Genomic DNA, 21,058 nt, shown 5'->3' with positions numbered 1-21,058 from the left:
TACAATAAATGTTCAACTTAGATTAATACAATATAATTTTTTGCATCAATTATATATAACACCACAGAAAATAAATAGATTAAATTGAAATATGTCTGACCAATATTTTCGATGTAATCAAGAAATTGGTACTTTTTAACATTCTACTTGGTCTTGTTTTAAAATTCAACCATTTTGGATAAATCTAAGACTTTTATTATTGGAACAAATTACTGGAGTACATCTCCCACATAGCCCAGTATTATTTTTATTAGGAGACATTGAAGGGACAATACTGAAACTTAAATTGAATAAGTATCAGAAAAAATTTATAAAAATTGCATTGGCAGTAGCCAAAAAAGTTATCACAGTTACCTGGAAATCTGATTTATATTTAACTATGGATTGTTGGAATAATGAAATACATAGTTGTATTCCACTTAAAAAAATTACATACAATCTAAGAAATGAATATGATATATTTTTGAAAATTTGGCTCCCATACTTACAAAAGATAGGATTAAATACATAGGTCCTTTGAAGATAAAATTATAAAGTAATTGGGGAAAGTAAAAATAAATATTTAAATTATTTTGAACTCCATGGAGCATGTGGGGATCCTCCGATATCCAGGCAATCTTTCTCTCTCTTTTTTTCTTTCTTTAGATAAGGGTTAAGGGGGGGAGAGTTGATATTATTTTTCTCACTTTTTTATCATCACATTTCTTCTTCGTAATTTTCTAAAATTTAATAAATAAATTTTACAAAAAGTGCACAAAGCTGCAGCTCTGTGGAGAGTGCGTAAAGGAACTGAAGCTGCAGCTGGATGATAAGGAGGTGATTGATAGGAGATGCAGGGAAGTAGTCACCCCTAAATTGCAGGAGGCAGATACTTGTGAGGAGAGGGAAAGGGAATAGGCAGCCAGTGCCAAGTACCCTGTGACTGCTCAATCACACATACTGTATACCTACCACTTCGGACACTGTTGGGGAGGACGACCTACCAGAGGGAAGAAACAGCAAACTGGTCTTTGGCACAGTGACCTCTGTAGCTCTGAAGGGAAGGGAGGCAGAAGAGAAGCGCACTCGAGACAGGCGATCCCATAATTAAAGCAGCAGACAGTAGATTCTGCGGACATGGAAGAGGCAGCTGGATGGTGTGTTGCCTCCCAGGTACCAGGGTCAGGGATGTCTTGGACTGAGTCCACAGCATTCTGTACAGGGATGGTGAGCAGCCAGAAGTCGTGGTACTTAATGGTACCAGCAACATAGGTAGGAAAAGGGAAGAAACCATGAAGAGAGAATATAGAGAGCTAGGTAGAAAGCTGAAAAGCAGGACATCCAGGGTAGTAATCTCTGAATCGCCACCTATGCCATTCGCCATTGAGGGTAAGCAAAGGATGACTTGGCAGATAAATGCACAGCTCAAGAAGTGGTACAGTGGGCAGTTTTTAGATTTCTGGATTATTGGGATCTCTTCTGGGGAAGGTATGACGTGTACAAAAAGGACAGGTTACACCTGAACCCAAAGGGCAGCAACACACACACACACACACACACTCCCCCTCCCCGGAGGAACTCAGCAGGCCAGGCAGCATCTGTGGAAAAAAGTCAACAGTCAATGCTTCAGGCGGAGACCCTTCATCAGGACTGGATAAAGAAATGAGGTCAGTGTAAGGAGGTGGGGGAGGGAGAAGTACAAGGTGGTAGGTGATAGGTGAAACCGGGAGAGGAAGAAGGGTGATGTAAAGAGCAGGAACATTAATTGGTGAAAGAGATACAGGTCTGGAGAAGAGGGAATCTGATGGGAGAGGGTAGAAGAAAGGGAAGGGGGATGGACACCAGAGGGAGATGATAGGGTGGTAAGAAGATAAGGTGAGAGGGGGAAAGGGAACGTGGAACGTTGGGGGTGGGGTTGGAAGTTCAAGAAATCAATGTTTGTGCCATCAGGTTGAAGGATACTCAGACGGAATATGAGGTGTTGCTCATCTAACCTGAGTTTGGCCTCATCATGGCAGTAGAGGAGCCATGGTCTGACTCGTCAGAATGGCAATGGGAAAACCCTGAGGGCAGATTTGCTAGAGCAGTTAGGGAGAGTTTCAATTAAGTTGGCAAAGGGGATTGGAACCAGAGTGACGGGGCTGAGGGTGGGCCAGTTGGTGTCACAAACGGAGGTATTGTGTAGTGGAACTGCGAGAAAGGGCAGGCAAATGACAGGGCAAAATTGTAGTCAGTGGCATCAAGTACAACAGAGGGCCAAAATCAAAAAGGGTAATAAATACAGGACTGAATGGAGTAAGATAGGTGATCTTGTAGCGCAATCACAGATTGGTAGTTATGTTGTTCTGGGCATCACTGAGTCTTGGCTGAAAGAAGGTTAAATGTGGGAGCTTGATATCCAAGGATACACCTTGCACCAATAGGACCCGAAGGTAGGCAGTGGGGGTGGGTGTCTCTGTTGGTAAAAAAAAATGAAATCAAATCCTTAGAAAGTGGTGACATAAGATTGGAAGATGTAGAATCTTTGTGGGCAGAGCTAAGAAACTGCAAGGGTAAAAAAACCCTGATGGGCATTATATTTTTGCTACCGAACAGTAGCCAGAATGTGGACTATCATTTTCAATGGGACATAGAAAAGCTATGTAGAAAGAGCAATGTTACGACAGTTTTTTTAGAGCAGATTATGAATGAGTCCACTAAGGGAATGACAATTCTGGTTTGGGTGTTATGTAATGACCCAGATTTGATTAGAGAGCTTAAGGTAAAGGAACCTTCAAGGGTAAGTGATCATAAAATGATCAAATTCACCCTGAAATTTGAGAGGCAGAAGCTAAAATCAGTTGTATCAGTATTGCAGTGGAGTAAACGGAATTACAGTGCATGAAAGAGGAGCTTGCCAAAGTTGATTGGAAAAGGCAGTTTAAAAACAAAAGAGAGGGTGTAGTGTTCTCGCTCAGGTCTTAGAGAACTCTGAACTAAACACCGAGGTAAACTGTAGTCAATGAAAACAGGATCGCAGTAAGATTAACCATTTACTGTTCACTCTTCCACATTAACATATGGTGAAAACTGTTGACAAAACAATACAAAATGTATACAGTATTTGATTCCTTCTTGATATCACATTTACATCGTAAATACTTGCAAAAGTAAAACTACAACAACTACATTAAAGTGCAACATACAGTCAGAATCTACCTACGCCATTGACTGCTTTAAATACACTTCAACACAAACTATCCGCACATAAACCTTATCAACTGTCATTACTTTTAACAGAATCAGCGTTAACATTTTAAATTCAACACATCAATTATCTCATGAACTTACGGCATTACTTCACTGATGTTTCTAGTGCGTAGAAAAAAAAGTTTTCTTGCGCTGATCCTGCATACATGAGCCCCGTCCTTCCCATTTCTCCGAACCAGTATTTTCCCACAAGACGTGGCAAAACCAGTTGTGACGTCTTCGCATGCCGCGATATATCACAGACAACGAATTTACTTTAAACAATCTTAACTTTAACTAGAAAATGCTAACAAACGAATTACTAAAGCGAAAATATTATAAACTAAACAAATGCCATATAGGCAACACACTCCCCGCTTGACCTTCGTAAGGTCACAATGAACATAATACAAAACTTCAGTCTCTAAATCAGTCCTTAGGTAGAAGTAGAATGACTTCTGTAACTGGCCTTTGGTAAATTTTTAGATCACCTTGGTCGGTAGTTTTCAACTCAACCTTCCAGACATGTCCATCCCTACTAGGGAATGTGGCAGTGATTCTGGCCATTGGCCAGCAGTTGCGGGTGATTTGCTTGTCCCTGAGCAGGACTAAATCTCCAACTTGAAGATTCCTGCAGGGTTCTATCCACTTTTGTCTGTGTTGCAACGAAGGTAGATATTCCTGTCTCCAACGAGACCAGAACCAATTTACCAGAGCCTGGACCTGTCTCCACTGCTTTAAGTACAAATCCTCGTCTGAGAAGTCCCCTGGTGGAGCGGGGGCTCCTGCCTTCTGCGTAAGGAGCATTGATGGCGAGAGTATGAAGGGGTTTTCTGGGTCAGAAGACACAGGTAGGAGTGGTCCTGCATTTATTTTGGCTGTGACTTCTGCCATTAGTGTGCACAGTACCTCGTGGGTCAATCGGGTGCATTGCTGCATCTCAGGTTTCCTTTTCAGGATTTTTTGCAAGGACGTGAACCGCTTGACTGCCTGCTCTTTGTTGTTTGTTAAGCACTGGCGTGGTTCTCTGAAAGGTAGTGGGGCGACCCAATTATTTGGTTCATCTCTGAAGACCTTGGTGTCCATTATTTTTAAGAAAATGACGTCTTGCGCTGATGGAACAAGTTTATTATCATGCTCAGTTTGAGCGAAGACTGACTGACCCAGCATCTTGTCGGTTACTTTATATTTGTTAAAGCCTTGTCGTGCTTCCTTGATACACATGAAACTTGTGCAGGGTTGAAAAATTGAATGGCGGCCATTCTCTAACACATTGGTCTTGAGTGTGTTAACTGTCGGTTTGTGTACATTGCCAAGGCACACCTCTCCTATCATCACCCAGCCCAGATCCAGGCGTTGCGCAAAGGGGGCGTCGTGTGGTCCATTGACCTGCTGCCTAACCTTGTGCACCCGGATAACATCTCTTCCTAATAGCAGGAGTATTTCTGCTTTTGGATCCAGTTCTGAGATGTGTTTGGCGATGTGGTGGAGATGTGGCTGGTGTAGCACTGCACTTGGCGTTGGAATCTCAGTGTGGTTACTCAAAATTTCATTGCACTCTAAGAGTGGAGGGAGACAGATGACGACTTTACCATCCAGGGACTCGAGCTGGAAGCCTTCTGCCTTCCTTCCATAAGTTTCCACGCTGCCTGAGCAAGTTCTAAGGTAGTATGGGAACTGATTACTCTCAATGTTGAACAAGGCAAAGAACTCTGGACTGACTAGTGAGCGATTGCTCTGATCATCCAGAATTACATAGGCTTTGATGGCCTTGGCTTTGGCTCCCTTAGGGTACACCTTAGTGAGGCAGATCTTTGAACAAGAACGGCTTGACCGAGCTTGACCACAAACTTCTGTACAGCTCGAGCTGACAACAGTTGTCCTGGAGTGAGCCTCTCCCTCCCTGCCATCCTGTTGTGGGAGTGAAGGAGCTTTGTCGGTTTGTGGTAACGGGCCAGAATGCATGACCCCATTGTGATTAGTGCTATTACATTCCAGGCACTTCACAGCAATCGTACACTCTCTAGCAAGGTGAGAGGTAGAGGAACAGCATTTAAAACATATTTTTTTCTCCTTGAAAAGGGCCATCCTCTCTTCAAGGGGTTTTTCCCTAAACGTTCTGCATTTTCTGAGGGGGTGGGGTTTGTTATGCAATGGACAATTTTTGCTGGGGTCATTGTTAGTTGTAAAGGCTTCAGTCTTAAGCACTGAGACAGGTTTATTAATGTTGAAATTATTCGAAGTGAACTTGTCTGGCTTCCTGGACCCATGAGGCTAGGGTCGTTTTGCTTCTTTGCCTCCTTGCACACAAACCTAGTGAAATACTCGAAGGGAGGAAATCGACCATTGTTCTCTTCCTTGTACTCTGCGCCAACGGACACCCACCTTTCCTGCAGCCTAAATTGAAGTTTGTCCACGATTTGTCTAATCCCGGATGGAGTATCTAGGTATACTAGACCAGTTGAGTAGCCATCTTCTTTGGCGCCTTGAATCTCCATGAGTAAATCTCCGAATTCTCTTAACTTAGTGTGGCCCTTGGCTGACACCTTAGGAAAATTTTCCAGACGTCGGTATAGTGCCGCTTCAATAATTTCGGGGGCCACATAGCCTTCCCGAAGTCTCTCCCATGCTTTGCATAAGGCTAGCTTGGGGTTGTTGATGTACACTGAACATATGCGTCTCACTTGTTCGCATGATTCTTTTCCCAGCCATTTCACCTTAAGATCTAAGATCCAACTCTTGGGTTGCTCTGAGCTGGACTCCGTAGATAGCGTTGGTGAATGTGGAGTACCATGCATGGTAATTTTCAGGTTTATCACCAAACTGGTACAGTCCTGAAGTGACGCGATCTCGTCGTGCTAAATACTGTGCCATGGGTTCAACTGCAAGTGGCATGAGGCCTGGGGGAATATGTTGGCGGGTATATTACTGAGGGTGTACCTCTGTTATGGAATTTGCTGTTCTGAATTCAGCCTTTGCCTCCCTTCTCGCCAAATCTGGTAAGTTTGGTGTCGAGAAGTATTTGTCATCAGCCCTTTCATTCTTGAATTCATCGCGGAGTTGCAAGGGTAAATTGTCTTCCTCAGATGGATGTGATGCAATTGGGCCTCTCTGAGGCTCCTCATGAAATGGGGCATTAGTGTATAAGTATGGAGAGGAAGAACGAATCTTCAGGTCTATCTGAGATCGGACATAGTTGCTTGTGCATTCCAATCTGATCTTTTCTGAAGTAGATTTTACGTCAAACAGATCATGCATTTCTTCAGCATTTTCTATTAACTCTGCTTCCACCCTGGCAGCTTCTGCTTCTCGGTGTAGCATCAGCACTTCTAACTCTGACGCTATCCTTACCCTTTCCAACTGGTTTTCAGCTTCTCTGGCAGCCGCTTCTATTCCTCTGGCAGCTGCTTCATTCTGGTTTTCAGCTTCTCTGGCAGCCGCTTCTATTCCTCTGGCAGCTGCTTCATTCTGGTTTTCGGCTTCTCTGGCAGCCGCTTCCATTTTCAATTTTGCTTCTTGTTCGGCGTAGAACGCTCGCAACTTGGCGGCTTCTGCCTTAGCTCTTGCATGGGCAGCCTTACTTGATGATGCCCTACTGCCCCTGTCGCTGGATGTCAACGACTTGATGCTGGATCGAGTTGTCATTGCAGCACTTGAAACACCTGATAATGCCGCCTTTTCACTGTAGTGTTCTCGCACAGGTGTAAGAGAACTCTGAACTAAACACCGAGGTAAACCGTAGTCAATGAAAACAGGATCGCAGTAAGATTAACCATTTACTGTTCACTCTTCCACATTAATGTATGGTGAAAACGGTTCATAAAACAATACAAAATGTATACAGTATTTGTTTCCTTCTTGATATCACATTTATATCGTAAATACTTGCAAAAGTAAAACTACAACAACTACATTACATTAAAGTGCAACATACAGTCAGAATCTACCTATGCCATTGACTGCTTTAAATACACTTCAACACAAACTATCCGCAACTCTTTAACTAACGAAAACATAAACCTTATCAACTGTCATTACTTTTAACAGAGTCAGCGTTAACATTTTTAAGTCAACACATCGATTATCTCATGAACTTACAGCGTTGCTTCACTGATGTTTCTAGTGCGTAGAAAGAAAACTTTTCTTGCGCTGATCCTGCACATGTGAGCCCCCTCCTTCCTGTTTCTCCAAACCGGTATTTTCCCACAAGACGCGCGAAACCGGTTGTGATGTCATCGCATGCCGCGATATATCACAGACAACGAATTTACTTTAAACAATCTTAACTTTAACTAGAAAATGCTAACAAATGAATTACTAAAGCGAAAATATTATAAACTAAACAAATGCCATAAAGGCAACACAGAGGGCATATAATATTTCAAAAATTAGTAGGAAGGTAGAGGATTGGGAAGATTTTAAAAGCAATAAAAGGCAAGTTAAAAGCCATAAAGAGAGAAAAGATGAAATATGAAGGTAAGCTAGCCAATTATATAAAAAGCGTATAAAACGTTTTTTTTTTCAGATATATGAAGAGTAAAAGAGAGACAAGAGTGGATATCAGACAGCTGGAAAATTACTCCGGAGAGGTAGTAATAGGGGACAAAGAAATGGAGGATAAAATTATATAGATAGATAGATAGATAGATAGATAGACAGATAGATAGATATTGAACCCAATAGATCCTTTATTGATACATTACAAGTGCAGAGATATAAATATTAGAAGAGAAGTAGGAAGAATAAAAATAAGTTACCTCAAACAGTCTAACTGGAGGGAGTCATCGCTTCCCTGGCTATAGGTTGATTCACTATAGATGCTAATGGCTGAGAGTAAGAATGACCTCATATAGCACATTTGTCTTAGTCTGTTACTAAAGGTGCTCCTCTTCAGCCAAGTTGATATGCAGAGGATGAGAAACATTGTCCAGAATTGCCAGGGTTTTCTATAGAGTCCTATGTTCTACCACAGACTCTAGTTTAATGTCCAGTTTGACTCCTATAATAGAGCCAGCCTTTGTAATCAGTTTATTGAGCCTGTTGGCATTACCCGTGTTAATAAATATTTTGCCTCAGTCTTCACTGTAGAAGATACTGGCAGAATGTCAGAGGTGTGAAAGTGTCAGGGGCAGAAGTGAGCGTATTGCTGTTACTAAGGAGGAGAAGGTGATTGGGAAGCTGAAACGTCTGAAGGAAGGTAGGCCACATGGAATATATAGGCCACACCTGAAGGTTCTGAAAGAGCTACCTGAAGATGTTGTGGGGGGCAGTTGTAATGATCTTTCAAGAATAGCTAGATTCCAGAATGGTACTGGAGGGCTGGAAAATTGCAAATGTCACCGCTCTTTAAGAAAGGAGGGAGGCAAAAAGAAAGGAAATTACGGCTATTTAGCCCGAACTGAGCTGTCTGGAAAGAAGTTGGGGTCTATTCTTAAGTATATGGTTTTGGGTTACTTGGAGGTTCATGACAAAATAGATTAAGTTCAGCATGGTTTCCTTAAGGGAAATCTTGCCTGACAAATCTGTTGGAATTCTTAGAGGAAATAATAGGCGGGCTCGATGAAAGAGAGTTGCCGGATTTTGTTTATTTGGATTGATGAAAGGCTGGCTGACTGGCAGGAGACAAAGAGTGGGAATAAACGGGGCCTTTCCTGGTTGGCTGCCAGTGACTGGTGGTGTGCCACAGGGCCTGGTGTTGGGACTGCTTCTTTTCATGTTATATGTCATTGATTTAGATGAAGGAATTAAAAGCTTTGTGACCAAGTTTGCAGATGATACAAAGATAAGTAGAAGGACAGATAGTGTTAAGGAAGCAGTGAGTCTGCAGAAGGACTTAATGGGTGAATGTGCAAAGAAGTGGCAGATGGAATATAGTGTACATTTGTATATGGTCATGCACTTTAGCAGAGGGAATAAAGGCATGCACTATTTTGGAAATGGGGAAAATATTCAAATATCAGAGGTGCAGAGGGACTTGGGAGTCATCCTGCAGGATTCCCTAAAGGTTAACTTGCAGGTTGAGCTGTGGTAAGTTCGAGAAATACAATTTTAGTATTCATTTCAAGCAGACTAGAATACAAAGCAAGGATCTAATGGTGAGGCTTTATAAGTCATTGGTCAGACCATTCTTGGGGTATTGTGATCAGTTTTGGGCCCCTGACATTGGAGAGAGTCCAGAGGAGGTTCATGAGAATTATCCCAGGACTGAAAGATAGATAGATAGATAGATAGATACTTTATTCATCCCCAAGGGGAAATACAACATTTTTCCAGTGTCCCATACACTTATTGTAGCAAAACTAATTACATACAGTATTTAACTCAGTATAAATATGATATGCATCTAAAATCACCCTTCCAAAAAGCATTAATAAATAGCTTTTAAAAAGTTCTTAAATAGTTTACTAAAGTGCATTGAGTGGTAACTTAAGCTCAGTCCTAACCCCGGCACTTTAACATGTCTTGCCCCTGGTGGTTGAATTGTAGAGCCGAATGGCGTTGGGGAGTAATGATCTCTTCATCCTGTCTGAGGAGCATTGCATTGACAGCAACCTGCCGCTGAAGCTGCTTCTCTGTCTCTGGATGGTGCTGTGCAGAGGATGTTCAGGGTTTTCCATGATTGACCGTAGCCTACTCAGCGCCCTCCTCTCTGCCACCGATGTCATACTCTCCAGTTCTGTGCCCACGACAGAGCCCGCCTTCCTTACCAGCTTATTAAGACGTGAGGCGTCCCTCTTCTTAATGCTGCCTCCCCAGCACGCCACCACAAAGAAGAGGGCGCTCTCCACAACTGACCGATAGAACATCTTCAGCATCTCACTACAAACATTGAATGACGCCAGCCTTCTGAGGAAGGGTTAACATATGAGGAGTGTTTGACTGCTCTAGACCTCTTCTTGCTGGAGATTAGATGAATGAAGTTTAGAAGATCTCATTGAAGCCTATTGAATATTGAAAGGCCTAGACAGAGTGGATTTGGAGAGGGTGTTTCCTATAGTTGGGGATTCCAGAACCAGTGGGCACATTTATTTAGAAAAGAGATGAGGAAAATAATTCTTTAGCCAGAGGGTGGTGAATCTGTGGAATTCTTTGCCAGAGATGGTTGTGCAGGCCAAATCTTTGTGTATACTTAGGGTGAAGGTTGATAGGTTCTTGGTTAATCAGGGCATCAGAGTTTACAGGTAGAAGGCAGAAGAATAAGATTGATAAGGATAATACATCAGCCAAGATGGAATGGTAGAGTAGATTCCATGGGCCAAATGGCCTAATTCGGTTCACCTCTCTTATGATATCCATCAGGGGATAAAAACAATTGAAAACCTGCAGATGCACCTCATACCTTCTCTTTGCCCTCCTGATTTCCCTCTTTATCAAGTTTAAGTGTCATTGTACCATACATAAATACCCACGAATGCAGTGAAATGAAACAGCATTACGAGGGTGAAACACAATGCCAACAGTCATACATCGCACAAGGCACATGTAGCACATTTCAGATAGCAAGCACATCAGTAAAGGTATCTGTACAATACAGTCACACAAAATATATATTTATAGTGCGGGACCCTGAATCCATGAACGTGGCAGCAATCTGCAGTGAGCAAAATACAGTTTGTCTTCTGCCAAGTGAACACTGGGGGGCAGCACCAACTCTAGCTTGGATGCTGCACACGCCACCCCTGGCATTTCAGTGGAGCACACCAACTCCAACAGCTCTCTCCTGCAAGGCTGTAAACAGACCACAGTGCAGCTGGAGGCCTTGTCTTTGCTTTGACTGAGGCCAAGCTGATCCCCCATCGTTCACCCCTGCCATCCACCAATAAGTCAGATTTGAGGCATTCCACATTCACAATTTCCAGCAGGGTCTTGCCATCACAAAAAAAAACAGCAACTAAGATGATCAGTCACTGCACACCACCTTTGTGCACGGCTCCTCCTCCGACTCTCCGACGCAGGCAGCAGCATGATCTGCATCAGGTCTAGCTCATTCAGCTCCACCAATAAGCAACTCGCTGATGGGCTAGACCTGCAGTACATAATGTCCAATAGGGTCTTGTGATCATAAAATATGTTTTAAATAGACAATAACACCTTTGGTTAGCCCCATAGAAGCCGATGCGACCGAGTGCACCGCCACCTCATGGAAAACTTATGTTTTTCTAGTCTTTAAGGATTCACTCATCCCCACCCTTATAACCCCAATGTGTGCTTTCTTCTTCTTGCCCAGAGCTTCAATTTGTCTCACCGGCCAAGAAACATAGAAACATAGAAAACCTACAGCACAATACAGGCCCTTCGGCCCACAAAGCTGTGCCGAACATGTTTCTACCTTAGAAATTACCTAGCGTTACCCATAGCCCTCTATTTTTCTGAGCTCCATATACCAGTCCAGGAGTTTCTTAAAAGACCCTATCATATCCGCCTCCCCCACAATTGCCGGCAGCCCATTCCATGCACTCACCCACTCTCTGCGTAAACAACTTACCCCTGACATCTCCTTTGTACCTACTACCTTAAAACTGTGCCTCTCATGCTGGCCATCTCAGTCCTGGGAAAGAGCCTCTGACTATCCACAAAATTAATGGCTCTCATTATCTTGTACACTTATTTCAGGTCACCTCTGATCCTCTGTCGCTCCAAGGAGAAAAGGCCAAATTCACTCAACCTATTCTCATAAGGCATGCTCCCCAATCCAGGCAACGTCCTTGTAAGTCTCCACTGCACCCTTTCTATGGTTTCCAAATCCTATAGCGAGGTGACCAGAACTGAGCACAGCACTCCAAGTGGGGTCTGACCAGGGTCCTATTCAGCTGCAATATTACTTCTTGGCTCTTAAACTCAATCCCACAATTGACAAAGGCCAATGCACCGTATGTTTCCTTAACCACAGAGTCAACCTGCGTAGCAGCTTTGAGTGTCCTGTGGACTCGGACCCCAAGATCCCTCTGATCCTCCACACTGCCAAGAGTCTTACCATTAATAATATATTCTGTCATCATATTTGACCTACCAAAATGAACCACCTCACACTTACAGTGGCTTGCAAAAGTTTGGGCACTCCGGTCAAAGTTTCTGTTACTGTGAATAGTTAAGTGGGTAGAAGATGAACTGATCTCCAAAAGTCATAAAGTAAAAGATGAAACATTCTTTTTAATATTTCAAGCAAGATTAGAATATTATTTTTGTTTTGTACAATTTTAGAGCGAAAAACAGGAAAGGAACACCATGCAAAAGTTTGGGCACCCCAAGAGATTTGAGCTCTCAGATAACTTTTACCAAGGTCTCAAACCTTAATTAGCTTGTTAGGGCCATGGCTTTTTCTTAGTCATTGTTAGGAAAGGCCAGGTGATACAAATTTCAAAGCTTAATAAATACCCTGACTCTGCAAACCTTGTCCCAACAATCAGCAGCCATGGGCTCCTCAAAGCAGCTGCCGAGCACTCTGAAAATTAAAATAAATGATGCCCACAAAGCAGGAGAAGGCTATAAGAATATAGCGAAGTGTTTTCAGGTAGCCATTTCCTCAGTTCATAATGTAATTAAGAAATGGCAGTTAACAGGAACGTTGGAGGTCAAGTTGAGATCTGGAAGACCAAGGAAGCTTTCTGAGAGAACTGCTCTAGGATTGGGAGAAAGGCAAATCAAAACCCTCGTGTGACTGCAAAAGACCTTCAGGAAGAGTTAGCTGACTCTGGAGTGGTGGTGCACTGTTCTACTGTGCAGTGACACCTGTACAGATATGACCTTCATGGAAGAATCATCAGAAGAAAACTTTTACTGCGTAATCACCACAAAATTCAGCATCAGAAATTTGTAAAGCAACATCTAAACAAGCCTGATGTATTTTGGAAACAAGTCCTGTGAACTGATGAAGTTAAAATAGAACTTTTTGGCTGCAATCAGCAAAGGTATGTTTGGAGAAAAAAGGGTGCAGAATTTCATGAAAAGAACACCTCTCCAACTGTTAAGCACGGGGGTGGATCGATCATGCTTTGGGCTTGTGTTGCAGCTAGTGGCATGGGGAACAGTTACTGGTAGAGGGAAGAATGATTTCAATTAAATACCAGCAAATTCTGGAAGCAAACATCACACCGTCTGTAAAAAAGCTGAAGATGAAAAGAGGATGGCTTCTACAACAAGATAATGATCCTAAACACACCTCAAAATCCACAATGGACTACCTCAAGAGGTGCAAGCTGAAGGTTTTGCCATGGCCCTCACAGTCTCCCGACCTAAACACCATTGAAAATCTGTGGATAGACCTCAAAAGAGCAGTGCATGCAAGACGGCCCAAGAATCTCACAGAACTAGAAGAATGGGCAAAAATCCCCCAAAGAAGAATTGAAAGACTCTTAGCTGGCTATAGAAAGCGTTTACAAGTTGTGCTATTTGCCAGGGGGTGTTACTAAGTACTGACCATGCTTGCTTCGGGCCCTTTTCCTTTTTTGTTATTTTGAAACTGTAAAAGATGGAAATAAAAAGTAATCTTGCTTAAAATATTAAAGAAATGTGTCATCTTTAACTTTATGCTTTTGGGAATCAGGTCACCTTTTACTTGCTTAGCTATGCACAATAACAGAAATTTTGACGAGGGGTGCTCAAAACTTTGCATGCCACTGTATCTGGGTTGAACTCCAACTGCCACTTCTCAGCCCAGTTTTGCATCTTAACAATGTCCCACTGTAACCTCTGACAGTCCACAAGAACTCCAACCATTGTGACATCAGCAAATTTACTAACCCTTCCCTCCACTTCTTCATCCAGGTCTTTTATAAAAATTATAAGGAGTAGTGGTCACAGAATAGATCCCTGAGGCACACCATTGGCGACCGACCTCCATGCGGAGTATGACCCGTCTACAACCACTCTTTGCCTTCTGTGGGCAAGCCAGTTCTGGATCCACAAAACAATGTCCCCTTGGATCCCATGTCTCCTTACTTTCTCAATAAGCCTTGCATGGGGTACCTTGTCAAATGCTTTACTGAAATCCATATACACTACATCTACTGCTCTATCTTCATCAATGTGTTTAGTCACATCCTCAAAAAATTCAGTCAGGCTCGTAAGGTATAACCTGCCTTTGACAAAACCATGCTGACTATTTCTAATCATATTATGCCTTTCCAAATGTTCATAAGTCCTGCCTCTCAGGATCTTCTCCAAGAACTTACCAACCACTGAGGTAAGACTCGCTGGTCTATAATTTCCTGGGCTAGCTCTACTCCCTTTCTAGAATAAGGGAACAACATCTGCAACCCTCCAATCCTCCGGAACCTCTCCCGTCCCTATGGATGATGCAAAGATCATTGCCATAGGCTCAGCAATCTCCTCCCTTGCATCCCACAGTAGCCTGGGGTACATCTCATCCAGTCCCAGTGACTTATCCAACTTGATGCTTCCCAAAATCTCCAGCACATCCTCATTCTTAATATCTACATGCTCAAGCTTTCAGTCCGCTGTAAGTCATCCCTACGATCGCCAAGATCCTTTTCTGGAGTGAATACTGAAGCAAAATACTCATTAAGTACTTCTTCTATCTCCTCCAGTTCCATACACACTCTTCCACTCTCACACTTGATTGGTCCTATTCTCCCACGTCTTATCCTCTTGCTCTTCACAGACTTGTAGAATGCCATGGGGTTTTCCTTAATCCTGTCCACCAAGGCCTTCTCATGGCCCCTTCTGGCTCTCCTAATTTCATTCATAAGCTCCTTCCTGCTAGCTTTATAATCTTCTAGATCTCTATCATTATCTAGCTTTTTGACCCTTTCATAAGCTCTTCTTTTCCTCTTGACTCGATTTGCCACAGCTTTTGTACACCACGGTTCCTGTACCCTACCATCCTTTCCCTGTCTGATTGGAACCGACCTATGCAGAACTCCACACATTTGCCGCATTTCTGCCGTACATTTCCCTCAGAACATCTTCCAAGTTCCTGCCTGACAGCTTCATATTTCCCCTTGCTCCAATTAAACAGTTTCCTAACTTGTCTATTCCTATCCCTCTCCAATGCTACGGTAAAGGAGATAGAATTGTGATCACTATCTCCAAATTCTCTACCACTGAGAGACCTATCACCTGACCAGGTTCATTTCCCAATACCAGATCAAGTACAGCCTCTCCTCTTGTAGGCCTATCTACATATTGTGTCAAGAAACCTTCATGAATGCATCTAACAAACACCGCCCCATCTAAATCCCTCACTCTAGGGACATGCCAATCGATATTTGGCAAATTAAAATCTCCCACCACGACAACCCTGTTATTATTGCACCTTTCCAGAATCTGTCTCCCTGTCTTCTCCTTGATGTCCCTGTTACTATTGAGTGGTCTATAAAAAACACCCAGTAGAGTTATTGACCCCTTCCTGTTCCTAACTTCCACCCACAGAGACTCCGTAGACAATCCCTCCATGGTGTCCACCATGTCTGCAGCTGTGACACTATCTCTGATCAACAGAGCCACGACCCCACCTCTTTTGCCACACTCCCTGTCCTTTCTGAAACATCAAGAGCCTGGCATTCGAAGTAACCAGTCCTGCCCCTGAGTCATCCAAGTCTCTGTAATGGCCACAACATCATAGCTCCAAGTACTGATCCACGCTCTAGGCTCATCCACTTTGTTCATAATATTCCTTGCATTAAAATAGACACATCTCAAACCATCGGTCTGAGCGCATCCCTTCTCTATTACCTGCCTATCCTCCCTCTCGCACTGTCTCCAAGCTTTCTCTGTTTGTAAGCCAACCATCTCTTCCTCCATCTCATCAGTTTGGTTCCCATCCCCCAGCAATTCCAGTTTAAACTCTACCCAATAGCCTTATCAAGGTTCACTAAACTTGTCAGTTAACCCATCACCCTAACAGAATTCTTCGCCCCTGGACTCCTGATATCACACTCTTAAAAGCCTCCCATTCCTTCTCCTTTGAACAGGCTCACTCAATCAACCTTTGCTGGATCCAGAATAATACCCCCCCCCCCCCCCGAAATAGGCCCTGGTCCAGTTTAGGGCCATAAGCTGTGAACCTGTCCTATCTTTCTCCATCACCATCTTAAAAGTAATGGGATTATGGTCACTGGAGCCAAAGTGCTTGCTGATTGCACCTCCAGTTATTTGCCCTGCCTTCTTCCCTCAAAGAAGGTCTAGTATTGCACCCTACTTTTCTGCCCACATTTCAATGCCATTCTTTGCATGACGTAACCTGGCATACCACTTTGCAGGAGCAGTTTTTCTACAGAGGCAACACTCATCAGCAAGTGCATAGGTACAAAACTTGACAAGATTTTGCTGGGACAGCTTCGGGTTGCTCATCACATTATATATCACATACATACCATATTCTCCCTTCAGCCAGATCAGAGGTTGCATAGATCCACTCTTCATCCAGAAAATTGGAACAAACCATGAGCTACTAAAGAAATAATAATGGCAGATGTCAACCTTCTGATCTGAACAATTATGACTATTGAGATGCATTTTCAGTAGTTAATTGCTTATTTGTGAAGATAATTTGTCATTCTCTGTGGACTTGGAGAACACAGGAACTAAATATCCAGAGAAAAGTTAAATAAAGTTTAACTGTCTTATTGGTGTGAGGAGAATTTGGGATATCAGCTGCTTGATGTATTATTGGTGGTGAGGCACAGACAAGGACAGAGCAATGTTCTGCCTATTCACTTATATTCCATGTTAACTTGATCAGCTTTTGCCACAACAAGCAGACCTAGGTGATGAGAGGAAGCTTGTTTGATGATGTTACTGTCACTTAATGATTTCACTGTAACATTAAAATTTATTTGACTATTTAAGATTGCTGTACCAATGCTGGGTTAGAAACCAACATCAACCTGAATATATAGAATCATGGAGTCAGAGAAAAACTACACAGAAACAAGTCCTTCAGCCATTCTAATCCACTGTCCACTCCCATCGCCTGCACCCTGACCATAGCCCTCCATACCCATACCATCCACGTACCTATCTGAACTTCTATTAAACAAGCTAACCAAGCTCACACGCACCACTTGCGTTGACAACTCATTCCACATTTTCATGAGCCTCTGCATTTTCCCTCATGTTCCCCTTCATGCCTTTCACCCTTAATCCATGACCTCTAGTTATACTCCCATCCAACTTCAAAAAGAAAAAGCCTGCTTGAATTTACCCTACCTATACCCCTCATAATTTTGTATACCTCTTTCAAATCTCTTCTCAATCTTCTACATTTCAAGGAATAAAGTCCTAACCAATTCAATCTTTTCTTATAACTCAGGTCTTCCACTCCCGACAATATCCTTGTAAATTTTCTCTGTACTCTTTCAGTCCTTTTCCACCTTTCCTGTCGGTAGGTGACCAAAACTGTACACAATACTCCAAATTAGACCTCATCAATCTCTTATATAACTTCAACATAACAATCCATTTCCGGTTCCCAGTAGTTTGATTTATGAAGGGCAATGCACCAAAAGATTTCATTATGACCCTTCCAACCTGCGACACCACCTCAATGGATTATAGGCCTGTATTCCCAAATCTCTTTGTTCTACCACACTCCTTAGTGCCTTACCGTTCACAGTGTAAGACCTACCCTGGTTGGTCCTACTGAAGTGAAACACCTTGCATTTGTTTGTATTATATTCCATCTGCCATTTTTCAGCCTATTTTATCAAGCTGGTCCAGATCCCACTGCAAGCCATGATAAATCTTCCTTGATGTCCACTACACCTCCAATCTTGGTATCATCTGCAAATTTGCTGATCCAGTTAACCACATTATCATCCAGATATAGATGACAGACAATGGACCCAACACCAATCCCTGTAGCACTCCACTTATCACAGGCCTCCGGTCAAAATGGCAACTATCTACTACCATGTTCTGGCTTCTCCCACAAAGCCAATGTTTAATCCCGTGGACTACCTCATTCTGAATGCTGCGCGACTGAACCTTCTTGATCAACCTCCCAAGAGGGACCTTATCACATGTCTTGCTAAAGTCCATGTAGGCAATATCTAATGCCTTGTCTTCATCAACTTTCCCAGTAACTTCTTGAAAAACTCTATAAGATTGGTTAGACATGACCAAACATGCAATTGGGATTGACAGCTGTCAATGACCCAATGCTGACTATCCTTAATCAGTCCACGGCCATCCAAATACTCAGATATCTGGACCCTTAGAATACCTTGCAATAAATTTGCCATGACTGATGTCAGTCTCACTGGCTATTTATTTTTAGAGCCTTTCTTAAACAACAGAACAACATTGGCTATCCTCCAATCCTCTGACACCTCACCTGTCACTTATGATCATTTAAATATCTCTGTTAGGGCCCCTGTAATTTCTGCATTTGCCTCCCACAAAGTCCAAGGGAACACTTCGTCAGGCCCTGGGGATTTATCCTCCCTAATTTGTGTCAAGACAGCAAACACCTCCTCCTCGATAATCTGTATACTGTCCATGAACTTGGTGCCATTTTGCCTTACTTCCAGGCACTGTGTCCATCTCCTGAGCAAATACTTTCTTTCTTTTGCAATCTTTTTATTATTGTTATTAATATCAACAAAATAAAATTGATACATAGATAATGGGATTACAAACATACACATTTCAACTGAACATGAAAGAATACATAAGCAATGATTACAGTATAAATGAGTATTCCCAAATCTTGGGCGATACAATATACAAATAAACAAGGCAAACCTAAGTATATCATAATATATAATAAAAAAACAGAAAAAAGAAAAAGAAAAAAAATTATGCAAAAAAACCTAATCTAATAATCTAGTAACTAATAAGGAAAAAAAAACAAAAAAAGAAAAAAGAGAAAAAGAAAAAATGTAAAAGAAAAAAGGGCTGTTTATAATATCTCACAATAATACAAAATCATCAGTGTTGTCAACTTTGATCCTCTCAACATATATAAAATCGAAAGTGGAAAATCAATTTTTTTCGGCCTTCATCTATGCATCAAGCTTTTCTTTTATGGAAAACAAAAGGTATAACATGTTTTCGTGATCTGTTTCTGGATGATAACATTATGTCCTTTGGACAACTATCTAATAAATATAATTTACCTAAAACCCATTTTTTTAGATATTTGCAAGTTAGGAATTTTTTGTATAATGAGTTACAGTCTTTTTCGAAAGAATGTCCATTGGGCATTACAGATAGAATTTTAGCCTTTATTCCTTATCAAAAGGGTTTAGTAGCCATCATTTATAAGATGATCATGAATTTACAGTTAGATGTATCAGAAAAAATTAAGAAGGAATGGCAAGAAGAGTTGCATTGTCCCATATCTACTGAGCAATGGGAAAATATTTTATTATTGGTAAATTCATCCTCTATTTGTGCTAAACATGCCCTAATACAATTTAAGGTTGTACATAGAGCTCATATGTCTAAGGATAAACTGGCTCGATTTTATTCTCATCTTAATTTCAACCTGCGATAGATGTCATTCTGATGTTGCTTCATTGACTCATATGTTCTGGTCTTGTCCTTGTTTACAAAATTATTGGAGACCTTTTATTCAATATTTTCACATAAGTTGAATTGTCTTTTCCTAAACCTTACTTATATTATCCTTAATTAATTGGATGGAGGTTCGGAGTTATTGGCACTACTGTATATGTATTTAATATTATTCAATGGCCCATGTTGGTTAGTGTTTTTTTTTGTTTTTTTGGGGGGGGGGGGTTTCTTTTTTTCTTTTTTTACTTCTTTGTTCATTAATGTTCTGAGTTTGAGAGGTTATATATTTTTATTATTATACATCTGAATGTCTATTTAAACTATTAATTATGTACTCTCAAACATTTTGTATTCATGTTTCATTTATGTTTGTTTAAAACTAATAAAAAGATTTAAAAAGAAAAAGAAAGGAAGATCAAATAGGCTTGGAACAGGGTCATATTACATCATATGAAAATATTGAATAAATGGTCTCCATATCTTTTCAAATTTAATAGAAGTATCAAATACACCACTTCTAATTTTTTCTAAATTTAGACATAACATAGTTTGAGAAAACCAATGAAATACAGTAGGAGGATTAATTTCTTTCCAAACCAACAAAGTAGATCTTCTAGCCATTAGTGTAAGAAATGCAATCATTCGACAAGCAGAAGATGATAAATGGATTGAGTCCATCATTGATAAACCAAAAATTGCAGTAATAGCATGAGGTTGTAAATCAATGTTCAATACTGCAGAAATAATATCAAAAATATCTTTCCAATATTTTTTCAAAAGCAGACACAACCAGAACATCTCAGAATGACATCTGTCACAAATAAGATTTATATAGGAATAAAAATGAGCCAATTTATCCTTGGACATATGAGCCCTGTGCACAACTTTAAACTGTATTAATGAATGTTTAGCACATATAGATGATATATTAACTAATTGAAGAATTTTATCCCAATTCTCAAAAGGGATAGTAAGGTTAAGTTCTCTTTCCCAATCACTTTTAGTCTTATAAAAGGGCTCTGAACATATCTTCATAATTATATTGTAAAGTTTTGATATTAGCCCTTTCTGAAAAGGGCTTAGTTCAAACAAATTCTCCAAAATGCCTGAAGACACAAAATTTGGAAAAGTAGGAAGTACAGTATTTAAGAAATTCCTAATCTGTAAATATCTAAAAAAATGAAATCTAGGCAAATTATATTTATTAGATAATTGCTCAAAAGACATAAAACAATTATCCAAAAATAAATCGGAAAATCATAGTAATCCTTTAGTCTTCCAAGCTGAATAAGCTTGGTCTATAATAGAAGGATAAAAAAAGCAATTGGATACAATAGGAATATTTAAAACAAACTGAGTCAACCCAAGAAAT

General features: G+C 41.2%; 1 protein-coding gene across 5 annotated transcripts in view; it reads right to left on the bottom strand.

The window, feature by feature from the left end:
- Positions 1-21,058, bottom strand: part of LOC132394008 (aminopeptidase Q-like) — a 195,143-nt gene that overhangs the window by 71,371 nt on the left and 102,714 nt on the right. For all 5 annotated transcript variants that reach the window (XM_059969603.1, XM_059969604.1, XM_059969606.1 and 2 more), the window contains exon 11: positions 16,542-16,618. In XM_059969603.1, the coding sequence (XP_059825586.1) occupies positions 16,542-16,618 (77 nt within the window). The remainder of the gene's footprint in view (positions 1-16,541; positions 16,619-21,058) is intronic.

Source organism: Hypanus sabinus, chromosome 5 (assembly GCF_030144855.1).
Source record: "Hypanus sabinus isolate sHypSab1 chromosome 5, sHypSab1.hap1, whole genome shotgun sequence".
Taxonomy (NCBI): domain Eukaryota; kingdom Metazoa; phylum Chordata; class Chondrichthyes; order Myliobatiformes; family Dasyatidae; genus Hypanus; species Hypanus sabinus.
This window is presented reverse-complemented; position numbering and strand designations above follow the sequence as displayed.